The sequence below is a fragment of the Meles meles genome, chromosome 7, assembly GCF_922984935.1.
Source record: "Meles meles chromosome 7, mMelMel3.1 paternal haplotype, whole genome shotgun sequence".
NCBI classification, from domain to species: Eukaryota; Metazoa; Chordata; class Mammalia; order Carnivora; family Mustelidae; genus Meles; species Meles meles.
Genome location: NC_060072.1, coordinates 5,559,796 through 5,574,193, shown reverse-complemented (window position 1 = coordinate 5,574,193; position 14,398 = coordinate 5,559,796). Strand labels below are relative to the sequence as shown.

At 47.0% G+C, this 14,398-nt stretch overlaps 1 protein-coding gene across 2 annotated transcripts in view; it reads right to left on the bottom strand.

Annotated features, from left to right (window-relative positions):
- SCUBE1 (signal peptide, CUB domain and EGF like domain containing 1) overlaps positions 1-14,398 on the bottom strand; it is a 138,824-nt gene that overhangs the window by 108,401 nt on the left and 16,025 nt on the right. For both annotated transcript variants that reach the window (XM_046013125.1, XM_046013126.1), the window contains exon 3: positions 8,246-8,374. In XM_046013125.1, the coding sequence (XP_045869081.1) occupies positions 8,246-8,374 (129 nt within the window). The remainder of the gene's footprint in view (positions 1-8,245; positions 8,375-14,398) is intronic.

Sequence of the window (14,398 nt, the reverse complement as noted above, 5' to 3'; positions counted from 1 at the left end):
GGGCGGGCAGGCCCTGTGCTGGAAACTTCACCAGGAAGCATGAACATGATCCCCACTGAGACCAAGCAGGTAATTAAATGCCTGAAGCTACTGACTGTGAGCAATAGGGCGTGGTGAGGAGTATAGCCAGCAGGAAGTACATACCCTCTCCAAAGTAGGTGGCTGTGGCCCAGCTCCTGTCAGTTGCCCTAGTCCTACACTGAGAAGTGGGCAAGAGGTACCCCTGTCCTGGGCCCTACACTTTGGGGGTCCCTGCTCTACCTCCCGTAGCTACAGCCCTCCCTGTGGAGTAAGGAGCCCGCAGAGCATCATGGGCATCTGGAACACAGACCCGCCCTTCTAGATCACAGTTGGGGTATTTGAGACCCGACAATTCCCTGTCCGAATGGCCCAAGTCTGTTTTCAGAGGGACAGATGACCTTTAGGACCAAGCAGTGGAGAAAGGAAAGGTGGTTTGGGAGCAAATGGCCAGAGCTTGAACATTCAGGTGAGGGGGTCTTCAGGCTCCTGTGGTATAGGATGGAGTCAGCCATGAGAAGGACCAGGAGCGGGCACTGCCTACACGACCACTTTCTGACACAAAACAAGGAATCCCAGATTTGAAATTCCAGTGTAGCCTTCTGCGTCATTAGAAAGGAGTATTTGTCAAGGCAGAAAAGACGGAATATATTCTGGCTTTGAAGCTTTCTCACTCTACCATATTTAGCCATAAGTATGTGCCCATACAGGCCTCCATTTGCAGTCCTGCCCGAGGTCCACAGTTTCAGGGGTCAGGTCACTGTGGACAAGCGGGAATAACGCTGGAAATACTGATTTTTATGTGACATCCCTTGCTTTTATCCAAGTTATTTTTATTAGTTATTTTTATTTATTTGTTTATTTTTAAGTTTTTATTTTAATCGCGTGGTGCTCATCACAACAGATGTGCTCTTTAATCCCTGTCATCTGTTTCTCCCACCGCCCCACCCACCTGCCCTCTGGTAACCATCAGTTTGTTCTCTATAATTCAGAGTCTGTTTCTTGGTTTGTCTCTCTCCCTCTTTTTTCCTTTGCTTGTTTGTTTTGTTTCTTAAGTTCCACATGTAAGTGAAACTATGTGGCATTTGTCCATCTCTGACTGGCTTATTTCACTCAGCATGATACTCTGGCTCCATTCATGTCATTGCAAATGGCAAGACTTCATTCTTATTAATGGCTTCTTTATCCGTTCATCAGTTGAAGGACACTTGAGTTGCTTCCATCTTTTGTCTATTGCAAACAATGCGGCTATAAACACGGAGGTGCCATAAACATTACTGCTTTCGTATTCTTTGGCTAAATACCCAGTAGTCTGATGGCTGGATCATAGGGTAGTTCTATTTTTTTTTTATTCATTTATTTATTTACAGCATAACAGTGTTCATTGTTTTGGCATCACACCCAGTGCTCCATGCAGTACGTGCCCTCCCTATTACCCACCACCTGGTTCCTCAACCTCCCACTCCCCCCACCCCCCCGCCCCTTCAAAACCCTCTGGTTGTTTTTCAGAGTCCAAGGGTAGTTCTATTTTTAACTCTCTGAGGACCCTCCATACTGTTTTCCATGGTGGCTGCACCAGTGTGCCTTCCCACCCACCGTGCATGAGGGTTCTCCTTTTTCCACAGCCTCGCCAACAACTGTTGTTTCTTGTGCTGTTGACTTTAGCCATTGTGACAGGTGTGACGTGATGCCTTATTGTGATTTTGGTTTGCATGTCCCTGATGATGGGTGATGTTGAGCATCTTTTCATGTGTCTGTTGACCATCGGTATGTCTTCTTTGGAAAAATGTCTATCCATATCTTCTGCCCGTTATTAAATTGGATTATTTGGGGTTTGGGTGTTGAATTGTATCAGCTTTTTATATATTTTGGACACTAACCCTTTATCATATGCCATTTGCAAAGAACTCCTCTCATTCCGTAGGATGCCTTTTAGTCTTGTTGATTGTTACCTTCATCATGCAGAAGCTTTTTACTTTGATGCAGTCCCAATAGTTTATTTTTGCTTTTGTTTCCCTTGCCTGAGGGGACCTACCCAGAAAAAAAGTCACTATAGCTGATGCCAATGAAATTATTACATGTGCTTTTCTAGGATTTTTATAATTTCAGTTCTCACATTTAGGTCTTTAATGCATTTTTTATTTATTTTTGTGTACAGTGTAAGAAAGTGCTCTGGTTCCATTTTTTTTTTACATGTAGCTGTCCAGTTTTCCCAGCACCATTTTCCCCCCATTGAATATTCTTTCCTGCTTTGTCACAGATTAATTGACCAGATAATTATGGGTTTGTTTCTGGGTTTCTTATTCTGTTCCATCGATCTATGTGCCTATTTTTGTGCTGGTACCATTCTGTTTTGATTACCACAGCTTTGTAATAGAACTTGAAGTCTGGAATTGTGATGCCTCCAGCTTTGCTTCACTTGTTCAACATTGCTTTGGCTATTAGGGGTCTTTTGTGATTCCATACAAATTTTAGGATTATTCTAATTCTGTGAAAAATGCTGTTGGTATTCCAACAGGGGAATGCATTAAATCTGTAGATTGCTTTGGATAGTATAGACATTTTGACAATGTTTGTTCTTCCAACTCATGAGCATGCGATGTCTTTCCATCTCTTCATGTTGTCTTCATTTTCTTTCATCAGTGCTTTCTAGTTTTCAGAGTACAGGTTTTTCATCTCTTTGGTTAGGTTTATTCCTAGATATCTTATTATTTTTGGAGAAATTGTAAATGGGATTGCTTCCTTAATTTCTCTTTCTGCTGCTTCATTATTGGTGTATAGAAATGCAACAGATTTCTGTAGATTGATTCTGTATCTTGTGGCTTTACAGAGTTTGTTTATCAGTTCTAACAGTTTTTTTGTAGAATCTTTAGAGTTTTCTACATAGAGAATCATGTCATCTGCAAATATTGAGAGTTTTACCTCTTCCTTACCAGTTTGGATTCCATTTATTCTTTTTGTTGTCTGATTGCTGTGGCTAGGATTTCAAGTACTATGTGGAATAGAAGTGGTGAGAGTGGACATCCTTGTTTTATTCCTGAGCTCGGGGGGAAAGGCTCCCTGTTTTTCCCACTGAGAATGATGTTAGCTGTGGGTTTTTCATACGTGGCCTTTATGATGTTGAAGTATGTCCCCTCTAAACCTTTGTTGAGGGATTTTATCATGAATGGATGTTGTACTTTGTCGAATGTTTTTTGTGTCTATTGGAATGATCGTAAGATTCTTACACTTTCTCTTATTGATGTGACATATCAGGTGATTGATTTGTGAATAGTGAACCACCCTTGCATCTTGGGAATAAATCCCACTGGATCATGGTGATTGATATATTTTTTAATGTATTGTTGGATTTGGTTTGCTAGTAGTTTGATGAGGATTTTTGCATCTATATGCTTCAGAGATACGGCCTATAGTTCTCTTTTTTTGTGGTGCCTTTATCTGATTCTGGTTTCAGTGTAATGATGGCCTCACAGCATGAATTTTGGAAGTTTTCCTTTCTTTTCTACTTTTTGGGATAGTTTGAGAAGAACAGGTATTCTTTAAGCAGGTATTCTTTATCTTCTTTAAAAGTTTGGTAGAATTCGCCTGTGAAGCCATCTCATTCTGGACTTTTGTCTGTTGGTGGTTTTTTGATTACTGATTCAATTTCATTGCCAGTAGTGGGTCTGTTCACATTTTCTATTTCTGCTTGTTTCAGTTTTTGTAATTTATATGTTTCTGGGAATTTGTCCATTTCTTCCAGGTTATCCATTTGTTGACATATAAGTTTTCATACTATTCTCTTATAATTGTTTGTATTCTGTGGTATGTGCTATTATTTCTCTTCTCTCATTTACGATTTCCTTTATTTGAGTCTTTTCTCCTTTTTTTTGATAAGTCTGGCTATAGGTTTATCAATTTTATTACATTTTCAAAGAACTAGCTCCTGCTTTCATTGATCCATTCTATAGGTTTTGTTTGTTTTTATTTCATTTATTTCTGCTTTAGTCTTTATTTTTCCTTCCTTCTGCTGGTTTTGGGTTTTGTTTGCTGTCGTTTCCCTAGCTCTTTTAAGTATAAGGTTAGGTTATTTATTTGAGATTTTTCTTGCTTCTTGAGGGAGACGGGTAGTGCTATAAACTTCCCTCTTAGAACTACTTTGGTAGTATCCCAGAGACTTGAACCATTGAGTTTTCATTCACCTGTTTCCATGTACTTTTTTATTTCTCTGTTTATTTTCTGGGTGACTCATTCATTGTGTAGTAGCATTTTATTTAATCTCCATGTATTTGTGGTCTTTTGTGGTTGACTTTTAGTTTTATAGCATTGTGGTCAGAAAAGATGCGTGTATGTCTTTGATCTTTATTAGAATTTATTGAGCCTGCTTTTGGGGCCTAGAATGTGATCTGTTCTGTGACATCCCTTGATTTTTAAATGTTGACAAATCATTCAATGAGATGACAGCGACAGTGATGATCACAAAAACACCGGGAGGACAAACGTGTCTGCAGGCTGGAGGAGGATGGCAGGCTGCCTGCTTGAAACCTCCATGACAGCGTGATGACAGTACCCAGCACCTGTGCAAAATGTGACATCTGTACATGCAGCTCTCCAGACCTGCTTTTTTATTTAACCATCACGGCGCCCCTCTGAGACCAGGATTACTGACCCATGTTGCAGTTAGGGGAACCTGCTTGGAGGGTTTGAGGAAGTGGTCCCAAACCACTGACTCATGAGTGGTGGTGCCAGAACCTGAGCCTAAATCTTCAAACTCCAAGTCTGGCTTCCTCTTCCACCATTCTGTGTCTGCCAACACTTATCCTGATGCCATATCAGGCACTGTTATCTCTCACCACCTGTTATGGAGGAGGGATGTGAGGCTCTGGGGGGTCATGTGGTCAGCGTGGGATGAAGATGGTTGGAACCATCCAACTAGCTTCTCTAGAGCTAGTTTTGTCTTGAGAAGGAAAAAGCCCAAACAAAAACACGTCTGTCAGGAAGGTTCTGCCCTCAGCTAAAAGCAGAGGAGCAACAGAGAAAGCCTTTTCTCGGCTGCCGTATGTGTGAGTTAGAGCTGTGTGAAGTTGCAATCTGTGCTCGGAGGTGGGGGTTGGGGAAGTCTTACCCAGTTCTTTAAACTAATCAGTGTAAAAGAATCTTGTAAAAACAAAAATAAACCCACCCAGACTCTGCCAATAGTCGGGAGGCACTGGGTATACCTGCCATCATCCAGAACAAGGGTATTTAGGAACAGGTGGTCTCGCGCAGGTAAGAGTGCTAGGACGAGAAAGGGAGTCCTATGGGTCAGACACAGTCCAGGGAGAGCAGATGGCTGGCTCTGGCCTTCACAGGCCTACCCCAATGCATTTCTTACTGAAAGCTGGTGAGCAGGCTCGATGCCCATGACACTATGAGTGCTCGATGCTAGGCCTTCTGTAGATGTTCTATAGCCAGGATCTCATTCAATCCTCACGAGATAGGGACTATGAATTCCATTTTACAGGTGAGGAAACTGAGGCACGGAGGTGAAGTGACTGGCCAAACGGCACACAGCTGGTAAGTGGCAGAGCCAGGACCTGAGCCCAGAACGGGCAGTTCCCAAGGCCTGTCATCTGGACCACTGGGTGCTCCTGCCTGTTGTCTCAGGGATATCAGCTCTGCCTTCCCAGACTAATCAGGTACTGAAGTGAACTCCTGCTGTCATCTGAAACAATGGCAACATTGACAAAACTCAGGGCTCACGCTTTGGGAGGATTAAACAAGATAACGCTTGGACCATACTTCACTTGGTGTCTGGCACAATAAAGGTCCTAGGGCACAGCCCCAATCTTTACAATCTAACCAAATGCCCAGCCCCCTGCTGCAGCCTCCTGGCACTCCTGCCGCCCAGCCTGAGCCCAGTGCCCAGGAGCCCCCCATGGCTCTCTGCACAGGCATGCCCTCGTCCCAGCCAGCTGCTCCCCAACCTTCGCAGATCTGTTCCATGCCACCTGCTCTTTGAAGCCCCCCTGGGGAGCCACTCCATTTCCAGCCCCAACCCCACCCAGTGCAGGGGCGTCTCTTCACAGAACCCTCAGGGATCCCACAGCCTGCTGTCCGGACCTCCATTTCAGCCCTTATTCTGGGTATAATTACATGTTCACAGATCTGTTTCCCATAACAAGTCTGTCTGAGAGCCAATATTCACTAAACAAAAGCAGCAGGGAAATCTACAGCTAATACACCGCTGGGAGGACAGGTTCCAGAATACTCGGGACGCCGCACTTGCCATGCTATGCACCCACAGGCCAGCTGGCAAGGCGAGGTCCGCCGAGCCCTTTCATGAAGTACCGCACCGAAAGCCATAAAAACATCCCAATGACCCTCTGACCCAGTCATTCCATTTCTGGGAAGAAAGGTTAGAGGAAACAATTAGGAAATTAAGAAAAAATATATTTATGCCAAGAATCACACCTTGGGATTCTGAGGGTAGGAATAAAACAAAAACAAATAATTTATATGTCCAACCACAAAAGGGAGGCTGAGTCACCCAGAGTAACAGTAATGCCTGTTTGTTGATGATTTGTGCCCGGTAAATGCCAGTCACTTCGCCTCACCATGTCATTTGTCCTCGCGCACAGCCTGGTGAAGTAGGCACCATCGTCATCCCGCTTTCCAGCAGGGAAGCAGGCTCAGAGGTTGTGACCGGAGTGACGGCTACTAGCAGGGGACTGCCGGGCCAGGCATGCCTCTCGGCAGCAGGACACTGTCTCAGTCACTGCTCACGAGAGCCCAGGACGAAGCAGCTCTTCATCCTCTTCCTTTACCAACAAGGGACTGAGATTCTGAGACAAGAATAAGGTATCCACAGCCACACTCCTGCCCAGTCCACTGTCTTACCTCCTTGGCTCTAGCTGCTGGGACCTGTGTCACTTAGCAGCCAGCAACAGAGGAGGGCCTGGGGGACAGGCACAACTGCTTCGAGACCCCATGCTCTCTGCCATGAGATGGTCCTCAAGCTGCAGATGGCAAACCACCTCTGTTACAAATTATGTCCCCCTAAGATGCTGAAGTCCTAAAAACCAGTCTCTGTGAACCTGTAACCTCTGTTGGAGATAGGGTCTTTGCAGAGGGGTCACAAGCCTCGGACTGTGTCCTTCTAGAAGAGGGGAATTGGGACACATGAGCAAAGGCCATGCAAAAGCATGGGGAGACAATGATCTACAAGCACAGAATGCCGGAAGCTAGCAGAAGCCAGGTGAGAGGCCCAGAGCAGACCCTCCCTGGAAGCCCTCCAAAGGAACCAACTCTGCAGACAGCTTGACTACAGACGTCTTGCCTCCAGCCTGGGACAGAATGAACATCTGTTGTTTGGGCCACTGAGCTTGTCACATCGTTACAGCAGCTCCGGCTCACTAGTCACTTCTCACACTATGAGACGGCTGGCAAAATGGTGATAACAGGGGCTGGGGTGGGGCTGGGGTGGAGGATATCTGGGGGGCATGTGATGGGGGCCACTGAGTGCCCCCACAGGAAACCGCATCTGGGGGCAGGGAGGGCTGCGAGGAGACACACCAGCACAACAATGCTGCTTTCTAATTTCTCTCCTTCTTCCCCTGCACGTTCCCAACTCAATCCAGCAAAGCTTATGTTACTCTTCTAAATTCCATACAACTGGCTTAAATCTATGTACTTGAGCCATGAGAATCTAGAGGTAGATGAGAATCCTTGGGATGGGTCACTGTATTCCCCCAATCCAGACATTGAAGCCCTGACCCCAGGACCTCAGAACGTGAATTACCTGGACACAGGGCCTGTCAAGTGGTAACGGGGTTAAAAATGGGTTGTTAGGAGTGGCCCCACTCCAATAAGACTGGTGTCTTTATAAGAAAAGGAGATGAGGACACACACACAGAGAGGCAGAAAGAAAAAGAGGGTGCACGATAAACCAGCTCCAGGTACGCCCAGATTGGAATGCTACGTGAACACATAGCAAGAGGGCGGCCATCTGTGAGCCAAGGAGAGAGGCCTCAGGAAAACCACACCTGCCAACATCTGGCCCCCAGCCTTCTAGCCTCCAGAACTGTAAGAAAAATAAATCCGTGTTGTGGAAGCTGACCAATCTGTGCCGTTGTGTGCCGGAGGCCCCAGCAAAGTAACACAAGGAACCAGAGGAGGGTGAGCCTTCCCACCACCCCCAGCACTGTAGGCTGGAGCTGAGGGACCGGCAGGGCATGCTTAGCGAGCCAGGCACGGCTGTGTCACTCACCCAGGCAGTTGTGTCCATCATGGGCCAGCATGAAGCCGTCAAAGCAGGTGCACCTGTAGTTCCCTGGGATGTTGATGCACTCGTGCACGCAGCCCCCGTTGTAGTAGTCATTCTCACACTCGTCGATGTCTGCAAAACGAGGGTCGGGAGAGCGTTCAGAGAAAGGGCCTGGGGGTCCCCTCTCCCTGCTACCTCTGAAGCCACCAGGGTGTGAACAGTTCGGGGATGACTCAGTAAGTATCTGCTAAAGTCCTTGCTGGGCGCTGGGGCCCCAAAGATGGCAACAATGAAGAGCCTGGCTCTGCAGTAAGGCCGGCCCCCTCCCCCCGGGGCAGCACGGGATGCCCTCACCACAGTGAATTCGGCAAGAATTCACCCCCAGCTCTGCCTCCCTCAAAAGCCTCTAGACAACAGCATGTGGGGACCCTGTCTAAGAACCCCTGAAACCGGCTCTCTTCAGCTCAGGTGAAAGCCTCCCAGAGATGGAGAGCTCATGACTTTGTGCAGTGCGGAGCCCTGAATAAAATTAACCTTGCACGCCACCGAGAAATGTAACCTCAGGAACGAGAGAGAAATGCACAGACTCCGCCCAGTTTCCTTCCACAGACGGGCCTGAAGCCTGAATTTCTAGGGCTCCAGAATCCTTGTTATAACAAAGGCTTCTGTCTCTGAACAATGGCCAGTAGCCTTTGTAAAGGTCACTCTTTTTGCTGTTTTAAGCCTGTTATCAACATTTCCCATCAGGGGTTAAAGGGCTATCCGTTCTGGAGCTCCAGACAACTGGAGACCTCGGAGAGTAACAGGAACGGGCGACACCCAACGAGCGGCTTCTATACCCAAGTCCCGAGCAACCCCGTCTGTCACTCTCTCCTCACCCCGCAGGAGCTCAGGGAGGCGGGCACCGTCATCCTCCCTCCAACTTTACACGGGCACTGAAGAGAGCCGGGCCCAGGGAGGCCAGACCCCAGCCCAAGGGCCACACACCTGGGAAGTGGTACGAGTGGGATTCGAGCCAGACAGTCTGGCTTGGGAGCTCCTGGGGGCCCAGGCGACCACATCTCTGACAGCAGCGAGCCGCGGGCGACGAGTCCCAAAGAGAACCGCCAGCTTTGCCTGTGGACCTCGGTAACCCCTGCCCAACCTCTCCCGGGGCTCGCTGTCTCGGCACACACCTTCCCTGCCCTCCACAGAAAACCCGTGACGGCTGCGAAGAGGAAGCGGAAGCGGAAGTGCCCACCTCGCGGAACCGGAAGTACCGTACTTGGCGGAACCGGAAGTGCCGACCTGAGCTCAACCGGAAGTGCTGCACAGCAACAATTAGTCCCTCCCCTCCAGGGTCAAAGAGGGAGATTTGAAGCCCTGTTCCAGCTACGAGCGCTGGCCGGATGGAGAGAGGGCACTGTAGGCAAGCCTGGCTGCTCCTTTAAGGGTCCCAGGAGCTGGCACAAAGAGACCCCAGGTGCAAACTCCCTCCATGCTGGTCCTGAGGGCAGAGCTACACGCAGTGGAGGAAAGCCATGGGGGGCCAATTAGAGTCGCAGATAGGAATGTCCATTGGAAAACTGCTCACTCAGGAGGTAGTGAGCTCCCTAACCCCAGAGGTGACCAAGCACTGTTCAGATATCTGCCGGCCGGTAGAGGGGATAACTTCAGTGGAAAGGGCAGCACGAAAATGCCAGAAAACAGAGCCTGGGCTGTGCGGTCCGCTTCTTGTGCCCACCCATCCAGATGAGGGGGAAACAAAGTAGCCTGAATCTCCAAAGGAAAGAGACAGAAGCTTCCACCCAGCCCAGCTGCAGCGGCCGTCAGCATCAGCTGGGAAGCTGGCTCAGCTCTGCAAGTCCTTTGAATGGTTTTTCATCAGATTTAATACGTTGAGATTTTATTTTTTATTATTTTATTGTTATTTTATCATTTTTAAAAGATTTTGTTTATCAGCAAAGAGACAGCAAGAGAGGGAACACAAGCAAGCAGAGTCGGAGAGGGAGAAGCAGGCTTCCCGTAGAGCAGGGAGCCCGAGGCTGAGCCCGAGGTCGGTTTGATCCCAGGATGCTGGGATCGTGATCTGAGCCAAAGGCAGACACACTTACCGACTGAGCCACCCAGGAGCCCCAGACATTTTAAATAACATCGAAGGGGGATATAAGCTTTTATGTTTGAAAGGGCACAGAGGCGTATGAAGACTGAGCTATTGGTTACTTCTCATTCTCTGCAGCCCTGACCTTTTGCCAAAGCCCCAGATAAACCAATCTGACTGCTTCCCGCCCCCCACCCCCGAATCTCCCAGACACTCCAAAGGCAACATGGCCTGACTTTAATTCATCAACCTGCACTTGACTTGGCTTCCTTGTCCCTGTGAATATTGTTATCCTTCCACCTCTCCACAGACATGGAATCAGCTACCAAAGCATGGTTTTTCTACAGCGTTAACATGGTTGCAGTGTGTCCACTGGGCACCCATTCCACCACCTGCTCATCACGGCCATCATCTCTCATCCAATCTCAACCAGCAGCCCCAGACCATTCCCTCCCTCGTTTCTTCATGTAAACAGGTGGCTCAGGAGAAAATGGCCTGGTCCCAACTCTGGAGTTGCAGCCTGGTTGTTTAACACAAACAGTATATGTAGCAGCAGCTTTTCGTCCCAGGGTGGGCACATGACTTAGGTTGGATGAGTGAGAATGAGGGGAAGCACTTTTACTCCATGCTTGGGTAAAAGAATTCTCTCTTGCTCTCAAGTTGTAGCTCCGAAGGAATTAAGCAGATATTTACTGAAAATACACACCAGGCCACTTAATTTTCATAGCAACCCTCTGGAGTGGGTATGTTAACTTCATTTTATGGGTGAGCAAACTAAAGTGCAGAGAGGAGAGGTAATTTCTCAAGGTCATATAGTAAATGGTAGGGCAAGGGTCAGAACAGAGGTCTTTCAGTCTCAAAAACCTGTGTCCTTTCTAATAAGTTAGAACACCCATGACATGCCAGGCATTGGCAAATTACTATATACACATTATTACACCCTTGGTACATCTATACTGTGTGTTGAGGAAGTATTATCTAATGCTCCAAGCACCCCTTTATCCATTCATCCTTCCATTTGTCTGTTCATGCTAAAATCTGTTCATCTAAATATCCAGTCAGCTGACTATCCTTCCATTTATCTGATCACCCATTATTCACTGGTCCATTTATCCAGCCAAATATCTACCCATGTATCAAATATGCATCCACCCATCTACATATGTGGCCAGACACACTCATCTTTTCATTCATCTAAACATCTAACCATCCATCCATTCACTCATCCATCCATCCAAACATCTAAACACCCATCCATCTATTCATTAATCCAAACACCCACACATCTACACGCACACACACACATACACACACACACACACACACACCCCTACCCACTCACTACCTGTCTATCCATCCACTCACCCATCCATCCATTTACATATGGATTCATCCATCGACTTCTTCAAACATGATCCATCTAAACATCTTACAAAATACACACAATTAGATTTAAAAATAAAGATGGTGGGAAGAAGAAAAAGAAATGAGGGTTGAAGAATAAGAGAAAACTGGTGAAAGTATACAAATACACTTGGTAATTCTAGCACAATTTCAAAAGTTGGCCACAAATATGGCTCTAAGCTGCCCGGAAACCAAAGCAAAGAGGAAACTCAGAGTCACCACATCCATAAAATGCAATTAAACTGGTTTGAATGGTGGTGAGGTCTAAGAAAAATGTCTCTTCCCCTGGTTAGGATAATCATATGCCCCGATCTGCATGGCACCTTTCCACTTTATGCTGTTGTCCGGTGTCATTATTGACAGCACACTTTTCACTCTCAAACTAACAACCCATTTGGTCACCATACCCGGAAGGCTTTATAAAGATATTGCTGAATAATCAATAAAACAACTCTAGCCTTTTCCTTCCCGGGAACCCTATAGCATGGGCCACAATAGATGCCAGTAGGCAGTAGAGTGAAGGAATATTCACTGCTCAGACCTCTTCCCTTAACCTATCTCCAAAGGATTTCCCCCAAATCCAAGCATCTCTTAGACCCATCAGTTCCTCTCCAACCCCCAGACCTGATGTGCTACCACGGGCTTCCTAGACCGGCCTGCAGCATCTGCTTACAACGAACCCCCCTCCCCTGATTTCTGTGCCTGTGTGTTGAATTTTTTGTTTAATCATGTGAGCCTCCTCCTTTAGTTAAGAAATAAACACAAACAAATCAACCAGAAAAAGTCTCTGCCAAAGTGAGTGGATTTATTTCTGTTAAAAAAAAGTGTTCATGAGCCACCAGGCCTGGGGGAGGGCCCACAGGCCTCCAAGATGCCCAGCAGGCTCAGACCACTTTTTAAGGACTGTTAAAGCCAGAGAATGAGGAACAGGCGAATGGGGTAGGGAGAGGGTGAAGGAATGGAGGGGGACAGAGCCAAGCTCTCTGGATGTTTATTCTTGAAGGACTATTGTGAGCTGAATTGTGTCATTCCCAGAGATGTACTCATGCCCTAACCCCCAGTATTGTGAACGTGACCTGATTTGGAAATGGGATCTTTGCAGATGTAAGCAAATTATGGTGAGGTCATGCAGTAGGGTGGGCCCTAATCTAATGCTTGGTGTCCTTAAAAGAAGAGGGAAATCTGGATACACACAGAGAGGATGTTGGGACAGAGAGGAGAACACCATGGCGAAAGGCACAGAAGGAAGACGGCCACGTGATGACCACGGCAGAGATCGGAGGGAGGAAGCTGTGTAAAAGCCTGGTGTTAATTATTCCCATTTTGCTGATACAAAGGCTGAGGCATGCATGGCTGAGCACCTAGTCTCCAGGCCCCGAGCCAGTGGCGGTGTTCGAAGGCAGATTCTATACCCGTTGGAGCCATATCCTCAGCATGCATGAGATGAACACTTTCCAGAAGGACGTCAGGTCCAAAAAGTTATTAAGGAGGAAAGTGGGAAAGGAGACATCATGTGCCTCATTGTTTTTTATTCCCAAGGTGTATACCTGCCCTGAGGGTGAGGGACGGCGACAGGGACCTGAGTGCTGGGGATGACAAGTCCAGCACTCACCCTAGCCATCCAGGCTCCTCTCAAGCTTGGATTTTTTTGTTTTTCTGTGGTTTTTTTTGGGGGGGGGTTATGTTTTCATACTCAACAGAAAACAGCTCCCAACATCTCACAGAGCAGAGAAAAGCAGCACAGGAGCGGCTCATTATGGGATTTTTAAAAGCACACAGTGTCATTTTTCCTGTAGTAAGGGCAGCAAGCACACGCGATTGCACAGCTGGGGTTGTGTGCCAACAGTAGCGGTTTGGAACTCGGATGGAATGAGTTTAGCCCTTTTTTTTTTTTTTTTCATTTAATTCAAAATTGATTCTCATTGTGCCATAAAATATATATTTATTCTGTGGTGCCTGGGTTCTAAAAGATTGCATTGCAATGTCTCAGAGCTCCTTCTCGTTTTGTCTTCATACTATTTCAGAGCCTTTTCCTAAAAATCAGGACTGACTGCAAAAGTTCTCAAAATGAGGATTTTTTTTAACGTTCCCTGCTCTTCACTTTCAGAGATCATTACTGAAAAACCTCTTCTCATGTCCCTTGAAATTGGCATTTTTCTTGACATTCCTTGAAGACATTGGAGACCAAGTGCTCTCGCAAAGGCCCCTTCCCTGGCTAGGCGCTAGCCTCTCTTCTTTGTCTGGGAGCTTTAGGAAAAACCGTGCACTCCTCAGATCAGGCAACCATTCTGGGAGAGATGTATGGCTTAGGAAGTTGAGTCCTTATTGGTGAATAAATCTTAATCCGGTTTGTTGGCTAATTACGCTCGGGGGAAGGTAGTTTCGCGGGGCCGCCTAGCAGGAAGGATTAAGCCTCCTGTCTCCGGTGGCACAGGGTTAAGCTCTGGGTTTGTAATGATTGAGTAATGAGACGCGGCTCTCTGTGGACCCCTGGCAGGTTTCCCTTCTGCGGAGACAATGCCAGAAGTGGGCCCAGCAGTTAATTATGGGAAAGGTCAAAGGTCATACAAAACCAACACACATCTATATACTTTTTCATTCCTCACTGCGCACAATGACCATGGCTCAGCCAGAGGGTGGGAAGGCCCTCCCCACTGCCTACCTCGTGATCC